Here is a 26,933-nt window from a genome sequence, read left to right as displayed (position 1 = left end):
CTGGGCCCACTGCTGTCTGACATCTACTTCTCGGAAATCAAAGCTAATGTCGAGGGCCTCTGGCTCACCAAGTTCATAGACGATTGTAAACTGGGAGCAATCACAGATTCCCCTCCATGACACTAACATCGTGCAAGACGGCCCAACATTGACAAATTGTGCCAAAGCCATGGTTTAAAACTCAATGCCAAGTGCATTATAGCTCCCTTTGGGAAAATGTCCAGACAAGTCAATTGACAAAACACCCCTTAAAAGTTGACTTCGTAGTTAGGGATCTGGAAACATATGTAGACAGTAATCTTACCTTTGGCTAACATGTAGTAAGATAGCAAGAAGGTTATTCTATGCTACCCACTTTATAAGTAAAGTTATTGCATTCAGGTCTGTGGAAGTTATTGTACCTCTTTACACAGCCCTTATCAGACCCATCGAGTACAATGCTCTCTTAAGGCATGTACCATACCAGGCATGTGCAACAGCTAGAATGTCTACAGAGGTTCCTCATCAGGAGAACTTAGGGTATTAACACACTGTCCTATACAGATCATCTTAAGACCCTGTCTCTGTACTCAGTCTTTTACAGGTTACTGAGACACAATCGATGCCTGGTATACAAGGCATCCTCAGATCTAGCTCGGATGGATTTTTTGCACATCTGCAAAACAAACAGTGCAAGAATCATATGATCAAGGATTTAAACTTTGCCTGTGACATAAACAGAAATAATGTTGGAATCAATATGTGTCTTGAAGGATCCTAATGCTATGGAATAGGCTCCCCAACCATGTGAAGTAGAGTTCATCCCTGACTCTCATTAAATGTAACCTTTAACATTGGATATGAAATTGTAAGTGCATCCCTGGTTAGGGCCCCAGGTCTCTGATGGACAGAGGCATACAGTATGTAAAATATTACCTAACTAAGATACCCCCAACAAAGCCCTTAGCCACTTCTAAACTAACATACCCCTCCTAAAAGAAAACCAAGGTACATGGGGTACAATTAGTTTGGGTTGCATGGCTAGGTTTATACAGACCCTATGGTATTTAGCCTAGTACATACTTATGAGCCTATAAAACTTTCATTACTATAACATCTATCCTTTTACCTGTTTGGACATCAACTATAGAGCCACAGACTTAATTTTGCTTCCTTTGCCAGCCTATTCTTCCTAATGTTCTGAAACAGTACAGCAACTGTCTCATGTTTACTGATGATCCACAATTATTATAGTTAACAAAAGAGTGAAGTTGTATAATGGAATTTAACAACAAAATAACCAAACAAATCCAAAATACCAGCCGGAACTCCAAGCATCAAACAAATTTAATAGGCAAAACAAAGCTTTCATGCTCCACAGTTATTACCCAAGACAAAATTCATCTGTGACACATATATATACCGGCAGAAATGTAAGGCAGATGTCTCATAGTATTTCAGTAAGCATAAACCAACAAGTTCCGAGGTAGTGAAAAAAAATCCTACCAAATCATCTAAAGCAACTGATAGGGTACCTCATATTCAGATAAACCCACTAATCCCACAGGTATACAAACCACCATGCCTACTATCACTACACTAGTACATACTGCCAGAAAAGTCACCAAGCTTAAGAGGCATTGCCCTTAAGAATCCAAAAACATGAGGCAACACAATTCCATGGTTGGAAAACCACAGGACTTTAATAACAAAACTTAAATTTAGCTCTTACACCTCTATTGATGAAAGATTTCAAAAAAACTATCAGAAATGTTCTAATTATTGGTGACTCCATTGTCAGGCATAAGGATTCTACACTCACCATACTGGCAAAGGAGAGGGTGGCCATAGCTTATTTCACAGTTGCTTTGATTAGGAACTTCATAAGGGCCCACCAGCCCTGAAGAATCCAAAATATGAGTATGGTATATCATCAGTCATGCTGGTTGGGGTGAATGACCTCAGGTAGTCCACTATGGAGAAGATGGAACTCACTGTGTGTACTGAAGGAGAGAAACCTCTTCTGTTGAGTAGTATTCATGAATGATGCCAAAGTACAAATTAACTATTTTTGGCTAAGTAAATGGTGCCATTCTGGAGGAATCCAGTTCGAGACAGTCTGAGAGAATATGGTAGACAGACTTTCCTGTTTTGACAGGTATAGACTGCAGCTGTCCTTGCCTCTGCATACTATTAAAATAAAAACTTTTCCACCCCCATATGGACTTTTTAGAAAAGTGAAAATGCTACACATTCCAATGTGACAGATTCAAGTCTTCCAGGCAACAAGGTGACTCTGCTCAACACAAGTAACCTGAGGCAAAATGTCCAGATTGGAAACTTTCATTTATCTACGAACATGTATTTGCATAGCTACTAAAACCTGGTTCTAATCCATGGAAAGCACTCATTATATTCTGAGGTTCATTGCCTATCCGCATTCAGGAAAGCTCGTACTGCCTGGGATGGATCCTCAGTTTTTTATATCTCATAGTCATGTGACCTCAGTTTTGAATTATTATAGATCTACATCACTCACAAAACACATTTTACTTTATTTTGGTGGCAATTGCAGGTCCCTCTCTATTTCCCTGGAGAAACATATCAGACACCTAGATATACTCCCCCAGATGAAACTCAACCCCATTTTTTTATTAAGAGAATTTAATTACCCAAATATTAACTGGTCCATGTACACATCTAACAGTTGTCACACCCAGACCTTTCTTAACATCATCAGCTCCAGATCCCCAAACCAAATTGTTACTCATCCTACTAGAGGACCAAAATTCATTGACTTTGTCTTAACTAACAACCTTGCTCTCTGCTCAGCCCCAAAAGTAATGTTTCACTAGTTAAATCAGGTCACTTAGCCATCACCTTCTCTGCCAAAAACAGCCTCACTAATTCCATTCAGGCACTTCAGCAAAAACAATCATACTAGACCTGATCAACCTATTCAAAAAACATAAGTGGTCCAATCACCCCGATTCCCTGAACAATGACACCCCAAACATAAACAAGGAATTTCATGACTTATTAAATCACTGTATACAGAAAACAGTCCCCTTCTGGCATAAGTAAAATAATAAATACATCAAATACTACATATGGGGGAAATAATAGAACCAACAAATGATGTAACAAGAAATGCAAGCTCTTAGCCTTACATAAATCTTGCTACCTTCCATCGCTTAAAACAAAACCTAACCAAAGTAGTATGGAAGTCAAGAACAATGTAAGGTCATCAAGTCTGCCTACCAGTGCAAGATATCCACCAACACCGAAGACAGCTATAAAGCATTTTCTAGCTATAATCATGTGCTAATGTTCTGCTATGCTCTGAATTTGTTGTATATGTACGCTCTCCAAGAATTTATAACTAACGTCTTGGCTCATAAACTCAGAACTAATTACATTCTACCTACATAACTCTTGGTGCCTACATATCAGATCAGCCCAATCATCAATATTGACAAAATGTCTCAACTGCCCCTTCCAAAACAACAACAAAACACCTCCACTGGGCCACAGATCCAAAACGACAAAACACCTCCATTGGGTCACACATCCAAAACAACAACAAAAAACCTCCATTGGGCTACATATCAAAAACAATAACAAAACATGTCCATTGGGCCACACATTCAAAACAACAACAAAACACCTCCATTGGGCCACATATCCAAAACAACAAAACATGTCCCTTGGGCCACACATCCAAAAACAACAAAATGCCTCCATTGGGCCACACATCCAAAACAACAACAAAATACCTCCACTGGGCCAGACAGCATAGCAGACTGCTTAAAGGTGAGATTAAAGTATTGCAGACCTCTGCTGAACATCTTCAATACAAGTCTTGCCATAGAATATGTAAGTGAAGAATGGAGAAATACCACAGTTGTCCTCCATAAGGCAGTCCTCACACTAACCCAGATAAGTACATACCCATCACTTTCACTAGCTTTATCTGTAAAGTCAGGGAGCAAATTATTGTAGATCTAATCAATAAGGACATATTAGAAAGGCAAACTATAGAAGTTTTGCAGTTCGGTGCTGTCAAGGGTACATCACTCATTCAAAATCTTATTGCAGTCTTTGAAAAATTCACCAAAGCCCTAGATCAAGGATATCTCTTCTGCACAGCTTTTATGGACTTAGAAAACCATTCTCTACGCTAGCATCATAAATAAGGTAAGTCTAAACCTGAACCATTTATAGCATATGTTGGGTTGCTAGCTGGTTATAAAACAGAACACACTTGACCAGCATGAACTGCACCCTCTCCAAGAATCAAAATGTACATAGCAGCATCCCTCAATGTTCTCTCCTAGGTGCTATCATCTTTGAAATCTAATTCTCAGAAGCACAGGAAAACCAAAGTTATATATTTCTAACTAAATTTCCAGATGACAGCAAGCTAGGAGACCAAACAAACTCTCCCTCAGATTCACTAGTACTCCAAAACAAACTCTCCCTCGGATTCACTATTACTCCAACAAGGTCTTGATCACATTAACAATTGATGCTGTAGTCATTCTCACCCTAAACACAACACTAGTGCTCTTGCACAGTATTACACAACGCTGAGGGATATAGCAACTTACACAGTCAATGAGTGCATCTCCAATTATTAAAAACTACAGAAAAATAATGACTTTAATGGATACTGGTAAGCGCTTTTGTTCTCTTACATAGAACTTCATCAAACAAATCCATTAAATGCATTGCACCATTTCAATAAGTCATCCAACAGTCACATGTTCACAACCTCATTGGTGTTAATAATGAGAAGGAGATTACCTTAGATGACCAAAGGAGACTGAGAGTGGGTTTTGTTGAAACGTGGTTCATTCAGAGATGGACAAGTTTATGAAAGCAGGGCTCATAAACCGAAAAGAATGGAGGTGAGTTCGAACAAATGATAAAGGAACTGATGGAATGGGCAGAAGAAATTCAGCACATGGACAATTTCATCAGGATTTTCAAAAAATAAAAGTGCTTCAAGATGGAGGGATGGGACAAAAAACATGGGCTCAAATAACAACTCAATCACTGTGTCCAGCAAGACACAACAATGGGAAGAAGTTGTGGAGCAAAAACTTCAGGAAACAGGGTATTTTCCTGAGTTACAAGGTACTGTTTCTACTTCTTTCAATATTGTGAACTTGTCAAAAGTTATTTTGAAGGAAGAACATTTAAGATTGCTAAGTAGCAGTTTGTCTTTTGTACCAGCTGCCAGAGGAGGTGTTACTGATACTATTAATGCTCTTAGAGGGTATGTGAGGAAACTTAATTTGAGATTATTATTTAATAGCAGTTTAAATAACAATGACTGTTGGTTTAAGAAGCCAAGTGTTCTTAACACAGAATTAGAGGCTTTTTTAATAACTACAGAAAATGATTAAAGAGATTTACTAAAAGTTAAACCTATGAATATGTTTTACAATCTAAGCATAAAAAAGCATAAAAAAGAAGCTTTATAGGACTTAAGGAATAATAAAGATTTATATATATAACTAAAGCGGATAAAAGCAATGCTATTGCAGTGTTGGATAATATGTTTTATTATGAACAAACATGTTCATTGCTGATCGATCAGCGCTTTTATAAAAAGGTTACCTGGTTTGAAATAAAAGTGTCTTACAGTTTAATTTATGCTTCTATTGAAGAATGGTTCTTACAGGGGCTTATTTCTAATGAATTGTCTGATTTTTTTTTACAGTGTATAAACCTAAGCTGAGCAGTTTTTTTTTTGTTTTTGCAGAAGGTGGTTTGTAAAAGTAAATCTTATACCACAGATTCTTTTGAATTTATTAAAAGTATTGTTGGGGTTAAAACAGATGAACTCATGGTTTTGGTTACAGCAGATATCACTTCACTTTATACTGTCATTTCGAATGTAGAAGGTCTTGAAATGGTTAATAAAGAAATGTTTTCTTTAGGTATTTTTTTCAATTCAACAAATTAAATTGCTTACAGAAATCTTAGATGTTATGTTATCATATAATTTCTTTGAATTTGACAATCAACTGTTTAAACAAGTGAATGGATTAGTGATAGGAGCCACAATGGCCCCCTAGTTACACAAATTTATTTATGACTGGCTGGGAAAATGAATATGTGTATAATTCAGAATTTTTTAAACTGACAGCTTTGTATAAGTGTTTTACTGATTATGTATTTATCTTGTGGAAAGGTAATAGAACAAAATTTGTGAATTTTACAAAACATCTTAATATTTCTGGATATTTAAAATTTACCTTTAACGTTGGCACTGACATCCGCAGTGGTGCAGCGGTAGCATTGTTGCCTCACAGCAAGAGGTTCTCCCGTTTGATTCTTGGCTGGAGTGCGGGAGTGCCTTCTGTTTGGAGTCTGCATGTCCTCCCCACGGTTGGGTGGGCATTTGAAAGACATGTGTAAATGGGCATGCCTTTGTTGAAGGTTGAATGTTGAGCTGGCAACTCGGCGTTTGTGAAAATCTACTGCCAATCATTAGCGGACTGGAGTTCCGCTGTGGCGACAGACAACAACAACCTTTAATGTTGGCACTAATGGTATTAATTTTTTACATTTAACAGTATATAAATATAATGATAGTTTATGAGTGTTAAAATTTATAAGAAAGATGTCCAAAGCAACGCCTACCTTCACTTTCAGAGCATGAATCATAAGAGTCTTAAAAAGAATGTAGTGAAAGTTCAGTTTATTAGGTCAAATAGGCTGATGGATGACTTTGCATTTTTTTCAGAGTGTACTGTAGTGAAACACAAGTTTTATAATAGACAGAATTCTAAGATATTAGTAGACAATGTATTTGATGAAGTGGTAAAAAGAGAGAAACTGGGTATAAATCAGTTAGTGAATACACTAATGTTTTTGTAAGGATAGTGAAAAATCAAAAAGGGATTTTTCAATGGCTTGCATTTTGGCTAATTATGTGGATGAAAGAGGTATTAAGAATCTTATTAAAAATAATTGGATATTTCTTATGAACTTTCCCAGATGTTAAAATATGATAAGAAATAGTTCAGTATTTGTTACTAATAAAAGGCAAATTTTTAAAAGATCTTTTTCAAAAGAGATCAAATTGTGTTCTTAGTAAGTTTCAAATCTCCTTATGTTGATGTCTTATGTTTCCTTATGTTATGAATGTTTTAGTGTCATGCTTGCATTACTGTAAATATGTTAAAAGAGCAGTTGATATTTTATTAGCAAGTAGAAATTTTGAGATTAAGTTATGTAATAAGTTTACATGCAAGTCAAATTTTGTGGTTTATATTTTTTTGTAGAAAATGTCAAGCTTTTTATATAGGTAGGGTGACTAGGGAATAGAATACATGAGCATTTGTACACTACTGATAAGTTAGATGTAAGCAATGGCTTTGGCTAAACATGTAGTGCTAGTATATTCTAATGAAGTGAGTAAAGTGACCTTGTTTTTCTGATACAGATCACGTTTACAATTTTGAAAAAAGGTTTGAAGCAGAAGATGATTTAGATTGGAAGGAATACTGTTGGCAGGCATGATACAAGCATGATTAAATGCCTGCATTTTTCAGGTTATAATGATAAGAGAATTTTAAGTGCTTTTGAAAAGGAAGGGGTTAAATCATTGAGGCTGTAAATGTGTGACTGTGGGAAGGCTTATTTAAATGGTGCAATGTGTTCAATGGATTTGTCAGATGAAGTTCTATGTAACAGAACAAAAGTACGTAATATTCCATTAAAGTCATTATTATGTGTTTTCAGTCTTTTTTTTATCTGATTATGACTTGTGAGTTCTGCAGATTTCTTTTAGTATGTTGCATCTCCAATTATATCAGAAAATCCTTCCACTCATCTGTCCTGGGTTCTGGTCTAGAGCTCAGTCTTTCCTCGTTCCTCCCTACTCCACATATTCACCTCATCATGGAATACAACAATATTATTTTGCATGTACAGCTGTAAACAATACTCTCAGCTAGAATGACCCCTGCATTTTATAACCAAAATAATTCCAGGTTTGAAGAGCCACTCTTATTTAGATAGACTAAAAACTGTCTATTTTTTGTGGCCTATAGACTTCTATGAGATGGACCTATTCTTTGCATTTTAAACCCACTTACTATAATTTCTTTAGCTCAAAATGGAAACTTCCTCATTTAATACTCATTTGTAGTTCTGTGACAAAACATCCCGAGAATAAATTAATTATCCAGCATCTTCCTTTCCTGTGGAACAAGATTTCCACCCATAGTAAATAGTGTAAAACCCTAGCAGCATTCAATCTTCATTTTGATGAATGGACAGGATCTCTTAAATTTATCCGGTCAGTAACTGGCTGGAAACTTATATCTGTGCTAAACCAAACATTACATCTCAATCTTCGTTCTTTGCTTCTCTTTTCCTTCATTTTTTCAGATTCTTTATGTTTCTTCTCTCGATCATAAACCAGGCTGAAAATATTCTACCTAAATCTTTTGAAATATTCTACCTCCTAATGTCATCTTCATAAATATTTTCTCACCTTCAAGGGTTGTTCTTTGATGGAGTTATTTTGGCTAAGTCTACAGTGGTTGGCATACTGCTAGTAAATCCTGTGAAACTGAGAACTCTGCTGTATGGAGTGGAATTGTTAAAATGTTTTAATTACAAGCCTAGAATCAATGCTAATACAACTATGTTTGTTATACTGATAAACATAAAAGGAAGCTGTATGAACATTCTATTAATGAACACTATGCTGCAAGACTTAACATTTTGTATTTTTTCAGCACCTTGCTGACTGCAGTCATTACAGTCATTAACACACTTTGTGAACAACTGAGAAATTTGGTCCCCTGTGGGGTAACAGCAGGTCATGGGTAGACATCACCCAGACAGCCATCAGGGGAATGTTCTAGATGCCCCAACTTTCTAGTCACTGTAGCAACTGATGGGTGCAGCTTGAGTATCACTTCCCATGAATGTGCACTACTGCTCATGCCCAATTTATACTCCAACACATGCTGCCCGGTATGCATATCTCTATCATAGCCCAATTACTGCTAACATACATACAGTGCACTCGGACTCTACTAGGTGTCAGTAACAAATTAAAGGTTTAGATGCCTCACACGACACAAAGGATAGGAAAGGTGGCATTGGCCATTTTCTTCTTTCTTACTCACCGAGCAGCTCCATTGCCAGAGCTACTAGGTAAGCATTTGGGATATACTTGGCGCTGTGTTCCTATTGAACTGTCAACAGCTTAGGCTGCTGAATGCTTGATCATCAACACCTAAGCATGGAACACTTACACTTCCTCGGGAAAGAATTTCCTTGGCCGTTAAAGGGGAATTGCCCTTTCCCAAATGTAGAGCGATCTCAGAGTTGGTATTTTTAGTTAGGGGTGTGGTGGGGAAGCCCCCCATTATGTTTGGGTGTGTTTGTTTATTTTGTTTACAGACAGCCACTCGAATTCTTTCCCAAGGAAAGAATTTGATGATGTGGCTGCTCGCCATTGTTAGCTTTCAACGCTTAGGTGTCAATGTTTTAGGATTCGACTACCTAAGCTGTGATGTTATGATATAGATGCTTGGTGCTTTACCTCTTTGTATTAATGGGATGAGGAGAACAAAATGGTATGCTTGGAACAACTATATATATATATATATATATATATATATATATATATATATATAATGGGTCCAGTAGAATAAAACAATATACATCTGTATTAGAGAACAGTGTTTGAGTATATTCACATTTTTGTCATTACTTCTGGGATTCCTGCTTGAAGAAGCTGGACATCTATCTCAACTTCCAGAACTCTTAACATCCTTCTGGTCTCAACCAACTCCTACCTACTCAGACATTAGGAAGTTGATGGTAAGAGTGGTTCACTAGACAATGCCACATTCAGATTCTTTTTGCACTGATTGGACAAAGAGCTTCTCCTAATTACCTGAGCATTAGCGGACTGAGGGATACGTTATTTTGCAAAGGAGACAATTACTCAGAGCTACTTATTTAGTTCTATTCAAATAAAATCTCAACTGTCTCTGTACATCCAAAGAATGCACGTTTTTTTCTACTTTGTTTTAGAGCTTTGCGCAAAAAAGTAGTGAGATGAACAGTCTGACTCAAAGTTCTGTCACCATCTTAAAAATGAACACAGGATTAGTACAAAGAGTAGCCCTGTCTTTGACAAAAATTACAACGTGTTCATCTTGTATATTAAGGCTCGTAAAACATATATTATTCTGGCAAAAGTTGCAGCCAAAAAATGCAACATCTTTCAGGATCAATACAGAGTGGGAGTGGCTTCTTCTAGGAAAGGTACTGAGTGGGAGTGGCATTATCAATAACAGATTACACCTCTCAAATGTCCCAAATTTCCAGGATGTACCTGTTTTCTAACTAAAATACAGCTCGATCCCTGGGCACCTGAGCTATCTGTTATAAATTCCCATATTTTTTCAAATTCCGCATTAAAAAAAGCTCTGCTTTTGGTTTACAATATAGCTAATCAGAACATCTCTTTATCATAACTAATTAGCATACTACTGGTTGGCTTCCTGTTCTGCTACTGACCGCTTGCTGCAAGTTCCTGTTTATTTCTGTTGGATTGGTTAATATAAAGTGACAGACCTGAGAAGCATGCCTTCTTTTATCAGGTCCACTCAGACTGCATATTAACTGATGCAGGAAGAAAAATTATCTGTTCTACTGTTTGTCACACTGGAAAAGTGTGTTCTCAGACTTGTGATTGTTGCTTTCCAGCCTTGAGTCAAAGAAAGATGATTTGGCTGCTTTAGATGGATGCTATAAACTGTTAAGTTTGACAGCAAGAATTAAAAGAGGTCACTGATTTTGGTCCTGCCCCCTCCATTATTTGTGGCTCTATTTAGAATTCCACAGCATTGTTTACAGAAACTGACTTTCCTTGCCAAGTTGATCAAGTTGAATAAAGCAATAACCAATGACATTGGTGTGGTATATTGAAGACTTACCCCATGGTCGGTGTGGTTTAATCATGAGGGCAAAGCCTAAGTGATTAAATAAAGCCAACCATGGTAAATCTTCAATATACCACACCATGGAGTTGGTTATTGCTATTATACAATGACATTTGTTCTTCTTTTTTCGGTTTTTCCCGGTTAGTGGTCGCCACAGCGGAACTTCGGTCCACTAATGATTGGCAGCAGATATTTACGGTGCCGAGGTGCCAGCCCGATGCCCAACCTTCAACGAAGGCACGCCCATTCATGCATGTCTTTCGCACGCCACTTGACCGCGGGAAGGACATGCAGATTCCACACAGAAGGTCTTCCAGCCAAGAATTAAACGGGAGAACCTCTTGCTGTGAGGTGACAACGCTACCGCTGCATCACCGCGGCTGCTATTATACAATGACATTTTAGTACTTTTCATAAATAATGTCTTTGTATAATGGCACTGAGGTGCCCCTCTGCATTTTCCCTGGTATCCTGGGGCTTTCCTCATGTACTGTGCACACGTATGGGACTTGTGTTCTCACACTTATACAGTACATCAGTGCTATGCAAAGAAAGCAATGGAGAAAGGAAGATTTTAAATAAGAAAAAAGAAACCAGAAGACTTTAAAAGTTTGGAAGGGATGGGACAGAGAAAGTAAAAGGATATTTAGGTACGTTTCTTTAGTTTTCAGAACATATCTGATTATCCTTTTATTTTTCTGTGCCATCTCCCTTGTTCATCTGAGCTCTTCAGTTTTGTAAAGTTATGTAAAAAAAGAAAGAAAAGTTAATTTTTTTATGGGATATACTAATGGAAAAAAAGTCTGGGCGACCGGACTTTTTTCCATTAGTATATTCTCAGATTTACAATGGGCATGGTGGTTGGGCTGACTAATCAAAGTGCTCCTTTTTTAATATTAATGGCCAGTCATTGTATAATAAAAGTTGTATTCTGAATCTGACCGTTGAGTAATGACATAGTTAGACCTGTGGTCTACAGTGTATGTAGGGTGGACTACTGAATATAAATTGCCTTGCGTGCATTGCTTCTATATTAAATATATTAAATATCTGTGTTCTGTCAAAAGCACTTCACTTAATAAAAATTGGAACTGTTGGAGTGTGAGGGTGATGGGGGAGGGTCAGTGTGTCATGTATTACTTGAATTTTATATAGCCAACTGAAAATATGAATAGTTCTGTATTATAAACTTGTATGTATATAACTTTGACTCTTGAGTGTGTGTATGTAACTCTTTTCATTAAAAAAGTTCTCAAATGAAGTCCTGGCTTTGTGTAATTGAGCATCTGCGGACATGTACATTAATGTGCTCATTTCAATATGCATATCTTATGCTAGTTAGGTTGAGAGGTATGGGATAGATACTGAGTGGGACTGGTATCTTCCAGGAAAGATACTGACTGGGAGTGAGAGTAATTGATTCAAAGGGTGCCAGGATGAGTTTTTTTTCCACTACATATGTTAAGTGCCATACTGAGTAATGCCCATTATGGGTGGTCTCAGCTGAAGTGTCTCCTTCAGGAACTATTTAACTGGCAACTGAAAATCCAAGGGAGGTGTATAGACAGACACGCTGATATAGTTAAAATACACACGTCTCTTCCAAAGTGACGTAAGATAGTCCTGTTTCTTAAACTTCTGACAGATAGTTGAGAAAAGTACAGTTTTGTACCTACCATAAATGTAGATGTTCGAAGATCCACATTGCTGCAGTCATAACCTGTGGGTAGTCCGCTGTCCTCGGTCGGCCCGAATACCAAAGTGTTAGGCTGGCGTCGGTCATGGTCGCTCAGATCTGACGTCAGTACGCCGTGGTACTAAAGCGCATGACCGACGCCATATCCTCAGTCTTTCTTGCCCCAGATGTCAGAAGGCCTTAAAAAGAAAGGCCATAGCCAAAAATGGAAAACACCCAATCACCCATATAGAAACAATATGTACACCACAAACCACACAACCACCCCAAACTACAGAGGGAAGGAGGGAGGTAAATTAGACTGCAGCAATGTGGATCTTCGAACATCTACATTTATGGTAGGTACAAAACTGTACTATGTTCTTCATCTCACATTGCTGCAGTCATAACCTGTGGGTAGAATCCCAAAGCAAAGGTAAAGGGAGGTTGGCAAAATCATAAAGCATTGGAAGCTGCTATCATGCCCTGTAAAACTGCAGTGGCAAACCCAGCCCTAGATTTGGAATAAAGAGGGAGATGGTAATGTTTAGAAAATGTGTGCACTGAACTCCAAGTAGCTGCCTCCAAAATATCTTTAGTAGCTACTCCCCTTAAAAAAGCAGTAGAAGTGGCAGTGGCTCTAGTGGAATGAGGTCTGATTCCCGCAGGAACCTCCTTACCATGATGAGAATAACAAAAAGCAATACAATGGCCAATCCACTTAGAAATAGTTTGTTTTGAAACAGGTTTCCCCTGAGAACCCAAAGCAAAAGAAATAAACAACTGCTGAGACTGCCTGAACCCTTTGGTTCTGCTCAAATAATAACGTAACTGCCTGTGAATATCCAAAGAATGCAAAATTTTTTCCCCCTTATTTTGGGGATCAGCATAAAATGTAGGCAAATGAATAGATTGGTTTAATGCCACATTAGAAACAACCTTAGGCATAAAAGTAGGGTTAGAGATACCCTATCCTTATGAAATATCAAGAAGGGTTCAACTGCCATTAGAGCCTGTAATTCAGATACCCTTCTAGCAGACGTAATGGCCAACAAAAAAGCAGTCTTCCAAGACAAAACTTCAACTCCGTAGTAGCTGCAGGTTCAAAAGGAGGTAAAGTGAGCTTTTCCAACACAAAATTGAGATCCCAGGAAGGAGTAGGAGCTCTACGTGGGGGTCTTATGTTTTTTGCCCCTCTAAGAAATTGCTTAAACAAAGGGTGAGAGAATAAAGGTGGGTCACAGTCATAGTGAGCAGAAATGGCTGCAGCATGAACTTTTACAGAGGAGAAAGACAAACCCTTGTCTAATAATTCTGTAAGATACTGAAGTGAAACACTCAAATTAGGCACAGAGACATCAAAACTCTTTGTTTTGCTCCAAAGAAAAAATCTCCTCCATTTATCAGCATACACCTTCCTGGTACTAGGCCGTCTGGCCTCCAAAATGACATTTAAAACTTGTTGAGGAAGCTGCGACCCCCCAGGGTCTAAAACAGAATATGCCAAGCTGTCAGATGCAGGGACTGGATCCTGACATTGAGGAAATGATTGCTTGCCTGGGACAAAAGGTGTGGAACTGATGGCAAAGGCCAAGGAGGCTCCCGTACTAAACTACTCAGCAGAGGGTACCAGTGCTGATGTGGCCAATCTGGAGCTATTAGAATCATGCAAGGCTTGTCCTGTCTGACCTTCAAGAGCACCTTGGGAAGAAGAGGCAGAGGAGGAAAGGCATAGACGTGAAGGTTGTTCCAACTGAATGAGAGAGCATCCACTTTCCAAGCTTTTGGGTGAAACAGCTTTGTGCAAAACTTTGGCAGTTGGAAATTTAGTGGAGAAGCGAACAGATCTATGTCTGGAGTTCCCCAAGCCACCGTCAACTGTTGAAATACATGAGGATCCAATTTCCACTCGTGGGGATCCACCATCTGTCTGCTCAAAACATCTGCTAAGGAGTTCTGTGCTCCCAGCAGAAACCTTGCCTGAAGAGTGAGGTGCAAACTGAGAGCAGTCTCCCACAAAATCATAGCTTGTCTGCAAAGAGGGTACGGATGGGTTCCCCCTTGCTTGTTGATGTACCACATGACTGTTGTGTTGTCTGTCTGAATCAACACCTGTCCTGGTTGAAGTAGATCCTTGAAGGCCATCAGGGCAAATTGGACTGCTAACATCTCCTTCATGTTGATATGCAAATGTTGTAGTCTGGGAGGCCACGTGTCTTGAACCCATTTCCCATTGAAGTGTGCTCCCCAAGCCATGTCTGAGGCATCTGTCGTTAAAATCTGACTCGCCTCTGGTCGGGTCACAGAGAGTCCCTTGTTTAGGTGACATTCCTGAGCCCACCACAAGAATTCCCTTTGGATACAAGGTAATATTTGAATGACAGTGTCCAAATCGTGGCAGTGTTGAGTCCATACGCTTTTGAGATACCATTGTAGCTTCCTCATATGCAGTTTGGCATTGGGAAGCACCAGAATACAAGATGCCATGAACCCCAAGGCCTGAAGGACTGTCCTTGCAGTCAGCCTGGACCGTAGAGATAATTGCTGGAAGTAAAGGGCAAGATTTGTTTGTTTGTCCGGGGTCAAGAACGCCATCTGAGAGGCTGTGTTCAGTCTCACACCCAGAAAGCACATGTCCTGAGAGGGTACTAGACTGGACTTTGTTTCATTCACAGAATACTCTAGGCACCTTAACACTGTCATAACATACTGAAGATGGTGAAGTAACTTGACTTTGTCTTGAGCAAGAATCAGGCAATCGTCCAAATAAGGATAAATTTGTATTCCCCTTAGTCTTAAGAAGGCTATCACCGGAGCCAGGACTTTTGTGAACACCCTGGGCGCAGTAGATAAGCCAAAGGGCAATGCAGAGAACTGATAATGAAAAGTGCCAGCCAGCGCAGGAACCTCCTGCAGCTGGGCCTGATAGGAATGTGAAGATAAGCCTCTTTGAGATCCAGAGTTACCATCCAGTGATCTTTGCCTAGCAGAGGCAGAAGCTGTTGCAAAGTTAACATCTTGAATTTGGGAATGTCCAGGTATGTGTTGAGAATAGACAAGTCCAGAATTGGCCTCCAAGTGTTTCCTTTCTTTGGTACCAAAAACAGGCGAGAATAAAATCCTAGGCCCACTTCTGACGGAGGGACCCCCTGGATAGCCCCCATTTTTAAAAGCAAAGAAATCTGTTTGTGAGCCTCCAACTTTTGCTGAGGAGGAACGTCTGGCATACCTTTGAAAGGAGGCAAGGTGTGAAAATAAAACTTGTAGCCTCGGTTTATAATGTCCAACACCCATTTGTCCTGGGTGACTAAAAGCCAATTTTGCCTGAAAAGCGCCAACTTTCCTCCCAGAGGAGCTGCCAGACAGGAGGGATCTGGCAGCTGGAGATACAGGTCATTGGGTCTGCTTATGAAAAGGCTGACCCCTGCCCTCACCTGAAGATTGTGCAGGGGAACTCCACGTCCTAGGCCTGAAAGAACCCTGAGCATGGGCTCTGCCCCTACCACGTCTAGATCTGCCCCTAGACTGTAAATCAGAAGAAGGATAAGCCCATCCCTTAGTAGGCCAATTTCTGCTAACCTTAGGGGGCTGCACCTGTAAAAAATCCTTAACTGTCTGCATAGACTTAGCTTTGTCTTCCATTTTCTTCAAAACTGACTCCACAGGGGAACCAAACAGAACTTCAGATTGAAGGGGGGCATCCAAAATTCGAGCTTTAACATGCTCTGACAAGTTCTGATCCTTAAGCCAGGTGTGCCTACGAATAACTGACCCAGTGGCAGCCACCCTGGAAGAAGCCTAAAGAGCATCAAAACCACACTGCAAAGAATGCTTACCCACCTGATCAGAGGCATGAACCAAATCCTGCAATTCCTTACACTCTATGCCCTCTGCCAAAGCATCTACCTTAGATTTTAACTGACTTAGGAGAAAATTCTGGTACTTCAGCATATGAAACTGGCAATTCAAAGCCCTCATAGCTAGAGTGGAAGAGGTATACACTTTTTTACCCCACCTATCCAGAGCTCTGGAATCTTTATCCATAGGAACTGGATTCTTTACAACAGAAGCCCTGACACCCTTAGGTCCCTGGCTAATAGTTTCTGGGTCAGCTCTTGGGCTCTTATACAAATATTTATGAGCCTTTGGCACTCTGTAATACCTGTCTGGCTTGACCGGGGCAGGAGGCAAAGAATCAGGGTTAAGGGACGCCTCAGAGAAAACATCCTGAACAACATCCAAAACAGGGGTAACAGCCAAGGGCCTATGCTGTGGTAAAAACAAAAATTCCCTAAGTCTCTTTCGAGAATCTGAGAAATCCTGACCTTCCCACTTAAAATGTTCCCTCATGGAATGCAGGGTTTCAGAAAAAGAAAAATCCTCTGGAGGGGAAGCAGAAGGACTAGAATCCCCTGCATCTGAATCAGAATAAGGAGGAAAATCCTGAATGTCTTCAGCCGAAGACTCCGAGTAATCTGAGGAATGCTCCAATCCTTCCACCTCTGGCTCCACCCTAGGCATCTTATCTGGAGGGGGCATAGAACCCCTGATTAAGGTAATCAAATCCTCTGCCATTTTCAGCATATGCTTTTTTGGTACAGATCCTGCAGAACTAGGGCTGACGCCAGAGGAAGACAAACCAGGCCTGACCTTGGAAGATGTCTTAGAGACAGAAGTAGAAGGCCTAACCACCTTATGCAAAGTAGGGACTCCAGAGACTTGAGAGGCCCCCTCAGCCTGACCCGACTCCTGAGAGGCCACATCCTGCAAAATTAAAGGCTCCCCCTGAGACTCAGCTGAAACCTCGGCTGGATCCACAGATTCCACCGTAGTTTCTAAAGAACCAGCGTCCGGACGACTCATCCTGCTTGGACTTTAACGTTTTTCCTTACGCTTCTTAGCGGGCGTCGGAGGATCCGACGGCATATTGTAGTTACACCGCTTACCGAAGACAAGCCTAGCACAATCTAACCTGCGTTTAATGGTGCGCTTATTAAATCTAGCACAAAAGCGACACCCGACTACGTCGTGTTCAGGCCCCAAGCAAGGAATACAGAGAGAGTGGTAATCCCTATGAGGTATCTGTTTCTCACAAGAAATACAATTATTTACTTTTTCTGACATCCGGATTTAACTGAGGCAAGAAAAGACAAAAATATTCCCCAACGGGGTACTTAGCCCAACTTGGTCTTCGGTCTGAAACTCAGAATACGAAAATTTCAGGACGCCGAACGGCACTTGCAACACTGCTTCTGCTTTGGACCATGCGGCAAGAAAGACTGGGGATATGGCGTCGGTCATGCGCTTTAGTACCACGGCGTACTGACGTCAGATCTGAGCGACCATGACCAACGCCAGCCTAACACTTTGGTATTCGGGCCGACCGAGGACAGCGGACTACCCACAGGTTATGACTGCAGCAATGTGAGATGAAGAACATGTACAGTTGTGTACACTTACCATAAATGTAGATGCTCAAGTGCAGTCATTACATTTGGGTAATCTGCTGGCAGGATGCTCTCAGTCAGCCTGAATTCCAAAGTCTTGGGTCCTGCGTTGGTTGCTGTCTTCTCTTCCATGACGTCAGGTTGTCAGGGGTATAAAACATGCAGCCGACACCATTTCCTTTAGTTTTTCTTGCCCCCGATGTCAGGTGCCCCCCAAAAAGTTAGCAATATTATATATATATATATATATATATATATATATATATATATATATATATATATATATATATATATATATATATATATGTAAATATAAATACATGCATCAATATAAACTTTACCTTCATCTACAAATACACCACATAGGTTGTAGAAGATAGTGAAGGAAAGATAAACTTCAGAATGACAGGGGGATGGCAGGAGGGTAACCTGGACTGCAACAGTGAATACACTCGAACATCTACATTTATGGTTAAGTGTACACAACTATACTATGTTCTTCATGTTTCACTGTTGCAGTCATTACATTTGGGTAGAATCCCAAAGCTATGGTTGGGAGGCTGGAGCTAAACAGCATTAGGTGCGGCTATAAGGCCCTGCAGCACTGCAGTGGCAAAGCCTGCCCTGGACTTAGAGTAGAGAGGCAAATGATAATGCTTTGTAAACAGAGTGAATGGAACTCCAAGTAGCAGCCTCTAGAATGTCTTTGGTTGGTACTCCTCTGAGAAAGGGTGCTGAAGTAGCTGCAGCTCTGGTGGAATGAGACCTAATGCCCTTGGGCACAGATTTACCATGGTGGAAGTAGCAGAAATGGATGCAGTGGCTTATCCATTTTGAAATTGTCTGCTTGGAAATAGCCTTTCCTTCTGATCCTGCAGCATATGACACTAGTAATTGTTCAGTTTTTCTTAGAGCTTTAGTCCTGCTCAAGTAGAATCTTAGCTGTCTGTGTACGTCCAAGGAATGCAGAATTCTCTCCCCTTTGTTCTGCGGATTTGGATAAAAAGTTGGCAGATGAATTGTTTGGTTAAGAGCCACACTGGAAACCACCTTAGGCATAAAAGTAGGATTTGTCCTCAGACACCCTGTCCAGGTAAATTATGATAAAAAGGCTCTACAGCCATGAGGGCTGTAGCTCTGAAACTCTTCTTGCTGAAGTAATTGCTAGAAGCAGAGCTGTCTTCCATGATAAAAACTTTATATCAGCGGTAGCAGCTGGTTCAAATGGAGGCAGGGTGAGCTTTTACAACACATAATTGAGGTCCCATGCAGGTAATGGTGATCTTCTAGGGTGTCTTAAATTTTTGGCTCCTCTAAGATACTGCTTTAGTAAAGGATGAAAAAAGATTGGTGGCTCTGTGTTGTAATGAGACAAAATGGCAGAGGCATGGATTTTGATTGATGAGAAAGATCGGCCTTTGTCAAGCATCTCAGTTAAGTACTGTAATATCTGAGGAATATTTTGTCCTGCTGTATCTGTTCCTTGTGCTTGATTCCAAGCACAGAATCTCTTCCACTTGTCAGCATAAGATTTTCTAGTACTAGGCCTTCTGGCTTCCAAAATGACATCCATCACAGCTTTACTGAGAGGTGTTGTTTGCATGATAAGCAATGCTGCCAGGTTTGGAGTCTGTAGTTGATTGTGCAGGATCTGACTGCTTTGCTGGGAAAGTAGTTGTGGTCTTTGAGGCAAGGTCCATGCTGGGTATTGAGACAAGTTCCTTAGGACTGGGTACCAGTATTAGCGGGACCAGTCCGGGGCAATTCATATCATCTTTGGCTTCTCTTGTCTGGCTTTTAGGAGGACCTTGGGTAGAAGAGGCAGAGGAGGAAAAGCATAAACTGACAGGTTTTTCCAACTGAAGGATAGGGCGTCCACTTTCCATGCTTGTCTGTGATAAGTCCTTGTGCAGAATTTTTTCAATTGATCATTTTGAGGAGGCTCCCCCATTTCTCTGTTATCATGTTGAAGACTTGTGGATTTAGTTTTCACTCGTGAGGATCCATAAGGTTTCTGCTTAAATTGTCTGCCAGAGTGTTTTGTTTTCCTGGCAGGAATTGAGCTTGAAGATGTATTTGGTAGGTCAAAGCTGTGTCCCACAGTGCCATAATCTGCAAAGGGGGTATGAGTGTGTGCCCCCTTGCTTGTTTATATACCACATGACTGTGGTGTTTTCCGTCTTTATCAGTAGTTGTCCTGGATAAAGAAAGCCCTTGAAGGCTGTTAGGACATTTTGAACAGCTAGCATCTCTTTCTGGTTGATATGTAGATGCATTTGTTTTGGTGCCCATATGCCCTGAATGCATCTTCCTGCCATGTGGGCCCCCCAGGCATAATGTGATGTGTCTGTTGTTAAGGTTTGGCTGGCAGGGGGTAGAGTGAAGGGCTGTCCCATGTTTTGGTGACAGGCCTTTGCCCACCATAGAAACTCCTGTTGCAGGCAGGGAATGAGAGGAATCATTGTTTCCAGACTGTGTGAATGTTGACTCCATAAACCTTTTAGGTACCACTGAAGTTTCCTCATATGCAGTCTTGCATATGGAATTAGTAGGATGCAGGATGCCATGAAGCCCAGAGTCTGCAAAACTTGTCTTGCAGAAGACTGGGTTTTTGTTGCCATCAGTTTGAAGTAGTCAGTTGCCTTTGTTTGTCTGGCGTAAGGTAAGCCATCTGGGCAGTTGTATTCAAGCTTGCACCCAGGAATGTTATCTTTTGAGAGGTTACCAGTTGTGATTTCTTTTAATTTATTGTGTACACTAGGCATGTTAGAAGCCTTTTCACAAATGCCAGGTGTCGAAGAAGAGTGTCCTTGTTCTCTGCTTGAATGAGACAGTCGTCCAAGTAAGGATATATTTGCATACTTCTTTGTCTGCAAAATGCAATTACTGGTGCCAGGCACTTTGTAAAGACCCTGGGCACAGTAGATAAGCCAAAGGGCAGTGCAGAGAATTGGTAATGCATTAAGCCAGCCTTGAATCTGAGGTATCTTCTGCATGATTGTCTTATTAGGACATGCAGGTATGCCTCTTTTAGGTCTAATGTCACCAGCCAAGCATTCTTGCCCAGCATGGGCAGAAGCTGCTGCAAAGTCAGCATTTTGAATTTTGGAATGTCCAGGTATGTGTTCAAAATCGATAAATCCAGTATTGGCTGCCAAGCCTTGTCCTTTCTGGGTACCAAGAACAGTTTTGAGTAAAAACCTTGTCCTTTTTCCTGTTCTGGTACTGGTTGAATGGCCCCCATATCCATGAGGGACGTAACCTGTTTCTGTGCCTCTGCCCATTGATTTTTTGGCAGATCTGGCCAACCATTTGTCAGTGGCAGAGTGTGGAAATGGAATATGTATCCCTGTAATACTATGTTTAGTACTCACTTGTCCTGGGCTATTAACTGCCAATTTTGAGCAAAAAGTGCTAATTTTCCCCCTAAGGGTGCTGTCAAAAGATAAGTGCTTGGTGTAGACAGAGGGAAGTCATTGGGACTGTTTTCTGTAGGTTTGCGCTTTATCTCCCCCTGATTTGGAGGTAGATGCACCCCATTGCTTTGACCTGTATGAATCTTGCGCCTGGTATCTGGAACCCTTTGGACATCTAGATTTGCCCCTTTGAGCTCTGTCTGATACAGGAAAGGACCAATTTTTTGTAGGCCAGTGTCTACTGAATTTTGGTGGCTGCACTTGTAAGAAGTATTTAACAGTTTGCATAGACTTAGCTTTGTCTTCCATTTTCTTTAAAACCTCTTCTGCCTTAATACCAAACAGAGAATCATGCTGTAAAGGTGCATCTAGCAATTTAGCTTTAACATGAGCAGGCAAATTTTGTTCCTTTAACCAGGCATGCCTCCTAATCACAGATCCAGTAACTGCGGCCCTGCAGGAGATCTCTAAGGAATCAAAACCACATTGCAAAGTATGCTTTCCAACTTGTTCAGCTGCATGCAATTCCTGCAATTCTTTATTTTCTGCACACTCTGAAATCAACATAATTTTCTGTTTCAGCAATCCCATAACATGTTGTTGGTACTTAAGCATATGAAATTGACAGTTTAAGGCCCTGACTGCCAAGGTTGCAGATGTATAAACCTTTTTTCCCCATCTGTCTAGTGCTCTTGAATCTCTGTCAGAGGGGGTAGGATTTTTTGCTGTTGAGGCCTTAACTTCCTTTGGACCCTGTGAAATAGTTTCAGGATCAGCAGCAGGGTTTCTAAATAAAAATTTATGTGAGTCAGGGACCCTGTAATATCTGACAGGCTTACTGGGAGCCGGAGGTAAGGAGTCAAGGGTCAAGCTTGACTCCGAAAACACATCATCCTCAATGTCTAAAACAGGGGGAATGACTAAAGGCTTGTGCTGAGGGAGAAGAAGGAAATCCCTGAGCCTCTTCTTTGATTCTGAGAAGTCTTGACTGTCCCAGTGAAAATTCTCCCTCAAAGTATGCAAGGTTTCTCCAAATTAATAATCCTGTGGAGGAGATACAGATGGAATAGACTCCTCAGCAACAGAATCCTCATAGGGAGGTATAGATAATTCCTGATCAGAAGAGGAATTAGAAGAAATAGAAACCTGATCTGAAGATTCATAATCAGTGTATTGCCTAGGCCTCTTATCTGGAGGGGGATGGGTACCCCTGATCAAGGTAATAAGGTCTTCAGTCATTTTGATCATCTGTTTTTTAGGCATAGAGGCTTGTGCACGTGGCTCATGCGTTGTTTTTTTAGTTTTAGAAGTTGCCTTTGTCTTTGGTTTTGCAGCTGTCATCGGTTTGATATATAAATGTTGCGGTCTGAATACATCCTCAGAAGCTGATGCCTGCTCAGCGGCTCTGGACCCGTCCGAGGGAGATACATCCATCGGTCCAAAACCTTGAGTATTTTGCGGCATGCCGGACTCCACATGGGTGTCGGTAGAGGCCTGCGACTTGAAGGTAGTGGGTATCAGGGGCTGCGAAAGCACCTCACTGAGTACCGGTGAACCGGCGACTGGCTTAGGAGAAGCTTCGTTGTCGGTTTTGCATCTCGACTGCCTTTCTCTGTCCTTTTCTTTGCGTTTTTTATGTACTCTGGTAGTCTGATTGCTATCCGACGACATTTCTGGGTAGTTAAATCTGTTTCCAAAATACTTTGATGCAAAAATATACCGATGCTTAATAGTGCTTTGGTTAAATTTAGCACAAAACCGACAGCCAGGCACGTTGTGATCAGGGCCTAGGCAAGGAATATAGTATAAATGGAAATCCTTATGAGGTATTTGCTTCCCACAAATAATACAATTATTAACTTTTTCTGACATCGGTAAAAAGCAAGAAAAACGTTTCCCCAGCGGGGTACTTAGCTTTAGTGAAGACCGGTTCTGAAACTCAAACTCGAATATTTCAGTAGTTGGCCGACCGGCACTTGCGAAATGCTTCTGCTTCGGGCACCGCGCGGCAAGACAGACTAAAGAAAATGGTGTCGGCTGCATGTTTTATACCCCTGACGACCTGACATCATGGAAGAGAAGACAGCACTCGACGCAGGACCCAAGACTTTGGAATTCAGGCCGACTGAGGGCAACCTCCCAGCAGATTACCCAATTGTAATGACTGCAACAGTGAAACACGAAGAACATCCAGAGGCACTTGAGCTGAATGTGGGTCCTGATCTCTTGCAAGGTATCAGGAGAAGAATCTCTTCACTTTGACAGACATGACTTCCTTGTGTTTGGTTTCCTATATACCATCATAATATTTAGCATGTTCTCTCTAAGTATGCCTGGAAGGCATAAGCAATCGATCTTCCAAGCAGTCAGCCTTAGACTACTCAGGTATATAGTATGAGCATACACACACACACACACACACACACACACACACACACACACACACACACACACACACACACACACACACACACACACACACACACACACACACACACACACAGAGCCTGAAGTACACATTTGCTCATTAGTAACACATCTATATATCACCCGAACTTCCGTTTTCTGCATAAATGCATGGATTACTAAATATAATTGTTTACATAAGCAGTACCAATATGCAACATACACAGGAACTGGAACTTTCATGAATATACAGGTTCTAAGCAAGTGCATATATGCATATATAGTACATATTTTAATAGATATTAAACCAATTTTTAGCACTATTACATTTTTTCTACTGTTCACCAGTGAATACATCAGAAGTGCATCTCGCTCTTTCTTTGCAATTCATTTTGTCAAACCACCCAGGATTTGGTATAAAAATCTCACTCTGCTAAGAGCAAATGCAAACTTGACTCAGCATACTCCAGTGTGTGAGTGCTGTGCTTGAGAGATGAAGTAAGTGAAAGTAAGCCCAGTTTCTATGATACTTCTTTCTGTTCATTCTGGTAATGTCAAGTATTTTTAGTAATTTGGTAACTGTGTAATTAGAAAAATTAGTATTAATAAAAAATCATTCATTTCAACTTCAAGAATGATATAATATAGATACAATACGTACATACATTATATAATATATACTGGTCATCTTAATCATAGTTATGTATCATATATAGTAGGCGGCTACAGTTTATGAGGTCACTTGTGTTGCCTGTGTGTTGTAGGAGATATACAAGTATGAGACACTAACAGCATTTATTCTCTTTCTCTGATCTGGGTCATCAACAGCAGAGTCAGGTAAAAAAAAAAAAAAACTCCCTCACTAACAGTGATAAACTGTTCTTGCCTGTGTCATCATTTGTGCTTACCCAAGTATCACTGCAGCTGTACAAATGGGGTATTAACTCATGACATTAAAGAAGACTGTCATATCCTGGTCATGTTCCCATATCCCATTCCTATCACATGACCTCAGGCTGGAGCTGTGCATGTAAAAGCAGGACAGTTTACTTCACAGTGAAATATTAAAGAAAAAGAAAAACAGACATTTACACTATCATAGATTTCCTCACTTTGGATTGTTTGGACCACTTTCCCCTTTTTGTAGCCTACTTTTCTGTTTCATATTCCCACAGAAGTATAACATAACATGGTGAATATTATATCTGTTTGTGCATTTACTTCAAAGGATCCCTATTGTTTTATTCGTTTTGTTGAGCATACATTTTTGAACCATCCCTCTGCCTTCCCCTCACAGATACAGAAATCATGTTTTTCTTACCCAGGATTGGCTCCTTTACGGTAGGACGCAGGACAGGGTGTGTCAATGCACTGAAAGCTACCTCTAGTGTTGAAACACATCTGGTTTGCTCCACACTGAATGTTCTGTTCCATACACTCATCGACATCTAAAGAAAAAGAAATATGTAAATGTTTAAGTCTGTGAATGGGAAAAACAACACTGGATTACAAGGCATTGTAAGCACATGGTGCGATTTTTATACATTAAGACTTGCTTTAAAAGATCTGTGCTTTAGCATGAAGAATAACTCAAAACCAGAATGGTCCAGTCTGTTACGTGATGACAGTAAGCTAAATCTCTGAGGAAAAATTTATGAGATTCAAGAGCATAATGTGCTGTTAGAAGTCATGTTGAATTAAGTTATAGAACTTTTTGGAACAGTATGTATGTAGAAAGAAAACAGAAATACAGAAATGTCAAAAGATGAGGAAACTTGCTGGTGGTGGTGTGAATTTCGGGCTATCTAGAACCATTCATTTCACGGTGATACTAGAAGTTTTTGCTGATGCCTTCAGGCTTAAAAAAGCTTTCTTGGGGCTGGCCAGGTCCATGGCACAGAGAAATGAAGTCCTGACTATGATGCAGATGACCTGGGTTTAGTTAGTGGCCCAGACAGTGGAACAGTAAGCCAAGAAAGGATGACAGAGAGTAACTAAGGTTGGCTCACCCATACTAGAAAAAGACAATCAGTTAAAGTCCTACCACAGGAGGACCCATTGGGATAAAACCTATTAGCACACTGCAATGCAGAGGGCCATGGAGTTATAAGCTGAGAAAAGATGACAGCGAGTAACTAAGGTTGGCTCACCCATACTAGAAAAAGGCAATCAGTTAAAGTCCTGTCACAGGAGGACCCACTGGGATAAAACCTATTAGTACACTGCAATGCAGAGGGCCATGGAGTTATAAGCTTTACTGAAGACAGAATGTAGTTTGGCAGGGCAATGTGAGTGTGCAGAAAAAAGAATTGCAGCAGCTTCCTGTAGCTAAACATTATGTTGTGACCAATGGGTAATAGAGCAGGGGCTGTCAGAAGTACTAGAATAGAAGTTGAACCACAATTTCACCTCTAACCTTTGCCTCCTGGTATCTTCTGGTGCCAGAACTAAGGAAGAATGAATAGGCCAATAGAAGACATAGCTGGGTGGTCAAACGCAGGGGCCACAATTGAAGATAAAACCCTTTTTCAGACTTGGGGTGGGTTGCAAGGCAAGCTGAAGGATGGGTACATTAGCATAGTCAGGATCTCTGGACAGGCCAACCAAAACGCACAAACATCATCAACAGCATCACACTGATATCCATGTGAATGTATGTGTGTGTGTGTGTGTGTGTGGGGGGGGGGGGGTGGAGACAGAATCATTCAAGTTAAAATGATATTATATTTTATACAATAACGGCTCATTACAATTCAAAAATGAGCACACTGATCAGACAGCCCAACCAGCATGCCCACTGCAAATTGGGCATATACCAATAGAAAAAAGTACCATCGAGCATTCAGTCTTTTCTACCGGCATATACTGGAGGACACACCAAAATAGGAGGGAAAATCAGGTATGTTCTTCAAAACAAAACCAGAAACATACCTGATTTTCCTCATATTTTTGCACTGTCCCTGTAAATATCTACTTTTTAAAAGTTAAAAAAAGACAGCAACAAAAAAAAACTAAACAAACA

The 26,933-nt window shown here is 40.4% G+C and overlaps 1 protein-coding gene across 2 annotated transcripts in view; it reads right to left on the bottom strand.

Annotated features, from left to right (window-relative positions):
* Window positions 1–26,933, bottom strand: part of HMCN2 (hemicentin 2) — a 2,554,053-nt gene that overhangs the window by 10,150 nt on the left and 2,516,970 nt on the right. For both annotated transcript variants that reach the window (XM_044058392.1, XM_044058391.1), the window contains one exon: window positions 25,233–25,359. In XM_044058392.1, coding sequence (XP_043914327.1) covers window positions 25,233–25,359 — 127 coding nt within the window. The remainder of the gene's footprint in view (window positions 1–25,232; window positions 25,360–26,933) is intronic.

The sequence above is a fragment of the Protopterus annectens genome, chromosome 16.part0, assembly GCF_019279795.1.
Source record: "Protopterus annectens isolate FY-2018-M chromosome 16.part0, PAN1.0, whole genome shotgun sequence".
In the NCBI taxonomy this organism is placed as follows: domain Eukaryota; kingdom Metazoa; phylum Chordata; order Ceratodontiformes; family Protopteridae; genus Protopterus; species Protopterus annectens.
Note: the sequence above shows the minus strand (reverse complement) of the source record. Positions and strands in the feature narration are given on the sequence as shown.